Source organism: Neophocaena asiaeorientalis, unplaced genomic scaffold (genome assembly GCF_003031525.2).
Source record: "Neophocaena asiaeorientalis asiaeorientalis breed wild unplaced genomic scaffold, Neophocaena_asiaeorientalis_V1.1 scaffold47, whole genome shotgun sequence".
Taxonomy (NCBI): domain Eukaryota; kingdom Metazoa; phylum Chordata; class Mammalia; order Artiodactyla; family Phocoenidae; genus Neophocaena; species Neophocaena asiaeorientalis.
This window is the reverse complement of record NW_020175399.1, coordinates 1,662,943-1,670,360: the sequence shown is the minus strand read 5'-3', so window position 1 is coordinate 1,670,360 and position 7,418 is coordinate 1,662,943. Positions and strand designations below refer to the sequence as shown.

The following is a 7,418-nucleotide window of genomic DNA, read 5'->3' as shown; positions in this document are numbered from 1 at the left end:
TTTGCGGTACACGGGCTTCTCACTGTTGTGGCTTCTCCCGTTGCGGAGCACAGGCTCTAGACGCGCAGGCTCAGCGACCATGGCTCACGGGCCCAGCCGCTTTGCGGCATGTGGGATCTTCCCGGACCAGGGCACGAACCCGTGTCCCCTGCATCAGCAGGCGGACTCCCAACCACTGTGCCACCAGGGAAGCCCTAATTTTAAAAAATAAAAGACAAGCTGTACGAATGGAAATAGAGCTCTGCTTTCAAATGTATCATGTCTACTTTCTATAAATGAAACCTGTATATATTTCTTTGTTACGCAATAAGAATTAACTGTGGAATAATGAATTCAATTACATCTTCTTGACTAGTGATAAGGTCACTATTTACCTAAATATGATTTGAATTAAATATGTTTCTTGCTCTATTAAATATTTGTCATGTTACTGATTGCTTAGCTAGTACATAATTACAAATATATATTTAATACTAGAGTATCAGTTTCTCAAACAGCACATGAAAGTTGCCATAAAAATTCATGTACAAGAGTACCATTTTACTTTTAAGTTAGGTTATACTCCTCTATGTATAGTTTTAAGGGGAATGTTATGAGAATGTTATTATAAAAATGTTATGCTCTCGTTATGTGTTGTACTGACACCTAGAGAATGAAGTTTTTTAATGAAGTTAAGTTCTTTTTATAATTGCTAATTAATTTGCTCAACTCTTAAAATATAGAATTTGTTGTTTTAAAATACATTTTAAACATGCAAGGTAAAATATATTTATGTACAGATATGTACCTTGCTGCTAGCTGCTAAATGTAGTCTTGCACAAAAAGAGCACAAGGATTGGCTTGTGTCCTTGAAGAGGAGCTGTTAGCATAAATGATACAAGGAGACTGTGATTCTCACAGAGAGTTTTAATAGGACGTTGGATTCTTAAGATGTCTTTAAAGTGACCCTAAGACCAAAGTGCAATAAATCAGTAGAATCAAACAGGACATACAGTAGCTTATTATTCAACAAACTTTTATTAAGCACCTACTAGATTCCATTGTGCTACTAAGCATAGTGGAAGATAGCAAAGGAAATAAGCCATAGTTTCTGTTCTCAAGGAGCTTAATATAGGACAGAAAGAATTTAGGGATTAGCATTTGAATTTTGGTTGCCTCCTCTTACTATGTGACTTTGGGCAAGTCATTTGATTACTTTTTGAAAAAATTTTTTCTGAGTGTCAGCTTCCTTCTCTGTAAAACAGAGATAACAATACCTCTCTTGAAGGCTTGTGAATTTTAGAGGTAATGTATTTACCTAACACAGTGTCTAACCCATGGTAAGTAGATAGTTACTGGTAACTGTTACTATTATTGTCTACCTCAAAAGGAGTTCTTATTAAATGTTAGTGTTTTTTGCTTACACTAACATAAAATTGTAGTCACTCTGATATATCATCTAACATGCAGGAAGTGACCTTTGTTATTCCTACCGAAATCAATCACCAAGTAGGTGAAGGAAGGCTTATAAAAAATCATTTTGACTTAGTACAGATTTCAGTGAGTGTACTTGAAAAAAGTCAGAGCTTTTGAGGCTGGGATCTGTTTTCTCAAAATTGGTTGAACATATACATAAAAGCCATTCATAAGGATCAACCTTTGAGTATCTGAATAGTAACTGATCATAAGTTGTCAAGCTCTATAGTTCCAAAGGTTACATTAGTTTTTATTAGGAATTTTCATATATCCACAGAAGTAGAAAGAATAATATAATCCACTCCCATATATAACCCATCAGCCAGTTCCAACAGTTATCAATTAAAATGGGTTTTAACAGAGATGTTTCAATCAAAAGTTGTGATATTTCCAGCTGTATGTCAGTGTTTCTCTATTATTTTTTAATCTCATATCATGGTTCTAGTTAGAATCCTACTTTAACATTGGCTCCTTAAGTTTCTTTTACTATTAATTTGGATTAATAGTCAAAGGTGTATTTTCTATAAATATCAAATTATTTTTAGGACGTGCTTTTAGGTCCCAACATCAAAAGAAAAATGCATGGCTTTGTAACTTTTTTTAAGGCAAAGAGTTAAATATGCTGGGTAGAATATATTTTGTTCTGTCTTTGTTTTTAAGGTTTGGCTTGAGCAACAAGTTTGATACTGAATTTCCCTCAGTTCTAACAGGGAAGGTAAGTGAGAGTTTGCATTGAACTTTTCAATTCTAAAAGCATTGTTTTATGGCTGATTTAGTGTTATGACAAGTGCTTTGACTCACTGTAATGAAATCTGATAATAAGAGGTCAGGGTAATTGGAGGCTATGTCATTAGTGACTGAAAGCTGTCTCCATGACTACTAGCATATGACCAGTTATTTTGTTCATGTCCATTAATGCCAGCCATTACTTACTTATCTGTTCAGTTTTTCCAGTTTTGCCTTTTTTCTCAGCACTGGTAGCTATAATTGTTTTCATTTAGGTCAGTAATTTCCAATGATTTTAGAGTTAACAAAGTTATCAGTGTTCAAATTTGTATCACTCTATGAATTTTAGTGTCCTGTGATGTGATTTGTTATACATCAAAAAATCAAATTTTTGGTTGGACATTTTTCTGTCATTTAGATAGCTTGAGCTTCTACAATTGTATTCACTGCAATAAATTGTTATTACCTTTTTGTTTCCTGGTTCCTCTACACCCAATAGTATCTTCTAGCATCGAGGCTCAATATTCAAAGACTTCCTAGGATTCAAAACTGTTTGGAAAATCCTCTTACAACAGTAATGCTAACTTCTAAACCCAAAGGAAAAAGCTCTGACTAAGGCAAAAAGAATATATAAAACTCCTAGCGTATTGTGAGGTACTTATTAGCTTCACAATGTAAGTTTGTGGTTGTTATTGATAATTTTTCATCAGTATATCCCAGTTTCACCCTGATTGTTTTTCCACTTTACTCACCAGCTTTCAATTTTAATTGCTTTTGCTACTTTAACCTTCTTCATCTGAGTAATTGTTTGTTCTCGGTCCCATCGATAATTTGTTCTCTTTGACTGTTGACCTTTTCTGTCTCTCCTGATATATAATGTCAAATCATTCCATATAGTACTAAACAAGTGGTGATAGTCCCTAGGTAAGTGAACATTAGAAAATATGTGGCCATTTATCTTTTTAGGATACAAAGAGCCCTTTGGTTTGAGATTTTGGCCTCACTCTCTAGTATGTTCTACCTTCCTATCCTGATCATTTAGAATTATTCACCAATTTAAGCAGCAGTTCAGACTTAGATTTGTGTATATGAATTAATCATAAATGTTTTTTCCAAGGGAAAAAATAGCTATGGGAAAAAATCTCTTGAATAGTAATTTGTCTGTGGAAAGATGGCAAATTCAATATTAAAGAGAATGTGAATTAAAGCATCTCCAGTGGAAAACTTGTTCTTTATGTTTCCCTTGATGCTGCTGCATGTGTTGTCTGGGCAGTTACATCCAGCTTTATTATTGGTTTAGTTTTAAAAAGTTTGAATTACAAATACAAGTAACTCTAGAAAATGAATAATCAAAAAATATGTCAGAGAATAGAGTTCCCAGGTGTAAGAATTATCCATCTTTGAAATTGGCCACTTTTATGTGCACGAGGAATCTTCAGAATATTTCTTCACACCTCTTCATTTCTTTCCAAGCCTTCTAAAACTAGAAATTCCACCAGCACAAAAGATAGTCATTTTTTAAACTAGGGAAGTAGGAATATTAAGCTGCCTTTGGTATGCATTCACACAACCTAAATGATCTGGATATGAACTGTTCTTAAAGATATCCATTCTTTTCAGGTGACCGTTTTCGTAACACATAATGATTGGATATTTATTCTAGTGTGCATTATTTAAATGCACAAAATTTCTCATAAATTGAATGAGGCATAAATTATACAGTGATGTTTTTCCTAGTTTAGTGTTTGGTGATGAAAAAAACTAAAAGGAATTCTGAAAATCTGATTTTTTTTCAAAGTCACATGATAACTTTATTTATTTTCTCTTTAATGAGATGATTTTTCTCCGGTAGGCACTATTTCATTTGTATAGGTTATTTTGGATTATCAAAATGCATCTCTGATAACTGTGGGGTCTTGAGAGGCAAAAAAGAATTTGCGTGTTTCAGAAAAAATCTAAAAGAAAAAAAAGGTTTGAATTCCAGACTTAGCAGCAGTGTAAGTATATTTCAAAATGAATAAATGCAGTAGGTAAAATAGAAAAATAAATCTGCACTTTACAAAACCAGTATTCCAGCATGAGTGGAATTCTATATAGCATTTATGCCTAAACTAAGCAAAATTGTGGAGTGAATTCTGAAAACCTCAAAAGCCATTTTGTTAAGTTCTGTGGCTCAGTATTAATTTTGTGCTTCTTATGTATTAATGCTTTTAATATAAATAAAAAGATAATCTTTTATATTAAGTTAAGGAAAGATTGTTTCCTCCTTTCACTGAAGATAAGTCCTCCTGTCGTGATAGGACATATCAAACAGGTGTCTACATACAGATTCTGGTGACCAGAAAATGAAGAACCACAAAACTTCAGAAAAGAAATAAAAGCTTCCGGCCCTCAGCTTGAAACAATTAAATGGTGTTACAGGGAGATTAGTGTGCAGTGTTGGGAACCATAAACCATAAAATCCACCTTTACTATTGCGATCCAGTATGACAAGTGATTGATTGGGTTGTGTTCCCCATGATTGAAGGAGGCAAATCAGTCCTGCTGGGTTTTGCTTAGATTTTCTTCTGTTTGCAAAGTCTCTTGCATCCTGTTATAAAATATTATGACCCTTTCCCCCACCTTTATGATGTGGCTTTCTTTTTTCTTTCTAAGAAAGTCAAAAGGAATTAAATGTTTCTTTACAACCTGCCATTCAGCTACAAAGTAAAGGGCTTCCATCTAACCTTCATTACTAGAAATACTCAATTATATGGAAGTAAATGAGTAAAATGTTATTAACTCTGATTCCACACAGTTAACTAAACATTTCTTTCACATTGTTTAAAATCGGGAGTTAACCAATTCTCATTTCCTATGCCTTTATCTCTGTTTTATGACTTTTACTGTTATTCAAATACAGATTTTTTTTTTCAAAGACAATTCTGGCTTCCTTTTAAAGTCAAAATGAAGATTTCAGTTTATTCTTTGAAATTCTAGTAAAAGTTTTCTTTTCAATATGTTTCTGTTATGACTTCAAAAAATTTGAATTCTCACTTTTAGTAACTTGAATGTTTTAGTTTTTAATTTGTCCATAGTAAGAGAGTACAAACTGTGAATATTATATGTTAAAAGTGGAAAGTATTGGTGGAGAAGAAGGAAAATTGCCACATTTTAGAAATGCTTTTGTTAATTCATTTCCAGAAGCATGTAATGAAAGATAAATCTTATAACAAATTTTATATACCTTGGCATATAATTTACTTCATTCACAGTGTTTTAAACAAAAATCAAATTTTACATTTTGGATTGATTCATTTCTGACTTTAGCCTCATTCTTTACTTTTTCTCGTCTGTGCTTACATGCTTTTAAATAAAAGTTTTAAATAAAAATTTTACTTTTTAAACATAAATTTAAATTCTACTTACAAGCACTTAAATTTGTAAATGGACAGATTTAATAATTTTATGAGTTTATATCAAAATTTGCCATATTTAAAAAATGTATTAGTGTTTCTGGATACACAGTTTAAAGAAAATTGATAATAATGTTATATTACAGATTACAGCTAAATATATAAATACATTTTCCTTATTTTAACTTCCATTTGCTTGCTCAGTGGTTCACTAGGAAAAAAGAAGTTGAATATCACTCTTTGAGAGGTAAATTTTAAGATAGCAACTTAGTACCTTGATTTTACAAAGAACTTCTTTTCTCTTAAGAATTGAAAAGCATTAAATTTGCATTCAAAATGTAGCAGTTTATCCTTTTGTTTATAATAGACTGTGTAGCAAAGCTGTGGAGTATTAAGTTACCTGATAAAAACCTTCAGGTGATACTCGATGCAAAAAAGAGCTTTGCTTTTCTTTCTCCAAATCTAGTCAGATACGATTCACTGACTTCCTTTCTCAAAGCATTCTAGTTAGGAGGTCCTTTCTAAGGTATAATTTCCATTCCCTGTGAGGTATGTAATAGAAAAATTATTTATTTCATTTTATAGATGGGAGACTAAAACTCACAAAAATTAAATGAACTTACCTAGGATTTTTTATAACTAATAAGAGACTAGAATCTAGATCTTGACTTGTTGTCTTAATGTGCTTAGCCTGTTGGTGTTTTCTATTTTCAATTATAAGCCATGGTTCTCTGAATTTACTTTCATATTTACTCCAGATATTTAGTCATTTATTTGGAATTCTTTTCACTCAGTGATTGTCTTTAGGTCATATTGGAGAATGAAATCAGTTTAGTTTCCTCCTGTAAATACAGTTTTGAGCCTTACAATTTCACAACTTGTTAACATATTAGGAAGAAAATCTAATTTATAGGTTAAGCGATTAACATTATTGGGTGGCATGAACAATTCTAATAAAGCTAGTATAATTATTTAATGTTTAAATCATGATGGTACTGAATTCTGTGGTCATGTGTCTTTCTAACATCTGCTAATAGGTATGTATTGTAGTATTGATTCTAAGACATGTTTATTAAAAGACAAAAATGTAATAAATTGATTCCTGTAATACAGTTTTTACTTGGAAGAGTTATAAAGCTCTGTATTTTTGATACCAAACGTGCTAGTGAGGTTTTTATTTTACAGCAGCTTATTCTTCCTAGTAATTTCATAATTTTTGCTTGCACAACCAGATGGCAGAATTTTTTTCCCATAGATTTTACAGTGTGACGGCTTTCTAAATGAAAGGGAATCATTTTTGTGATCCAGAAATGTGATTTCACTGAAAGCAAACTATTTTTAGTATACCTTTGAATTGTATAACCTTCAAGCAGAGTTTTTTGTATAAATCTAATTATGCCTGTCATGCTCTTGCCTTTGAACTGACTTTGTCATTGTTTACAGAGAGGCACAAGCAGCCACTTCCAGGAATGGAGGTAGTAATTAAAAATATTAAATTTGTATATTTAAGGATCTCTGAACTTCTAAAATTTATAGCAGCTATGAGTCCATTTTATGCTAATATTAAGACTGTTTTTTGAATGTGATCACTCCTCACTGTCTTTTGTTAGTGTAGCTTTTCCCTACAAACAATGGCAAGTGTTAAAATTGTTATCTTGCAAATTTGCCAGGGAGAAAAGTTTTGAGAGCTGCCTTTTTAAAGATAATCCAGCAATATCGCCGAGGTCTAAATTTAATTCTATTTACTCTGGTAGTATTTAGGTTTTATTGTTGTATTATGCTTCTAGTCTTACTCAACCTTTGGTCTGAGTGACTGTAGACTATAAATAATATTGCTTTAAT

The 7,418-nt window shown here is 32.1% G+C and overlaps 1 protein-coding gene across 2 annotated transcripts in view; it reads left to right on the top strand.

The window, feature by feature from the left end:
• CHIC1 (cysteine rich hydrophobic domain 1) overlaps window positions 1-7,418 on the top strand; it is a 36,385-nt gene that overhangs the window by 9,391 nt on the left and 19,576 nt on the right. For both annotated transcript variants that reach the window (XM_024766420.1, XM_024766422.1), the window contains exon 2: window positions 2,116-2,170. In XM_024766420.1, coding sequence (XP_024622188.1) covers window positions 2,116-2,170 — 55 coding nt within the window. The remainder of the gene's footprint in view (window positions 1-2,115; window positions 2,171-7,418) is intronic.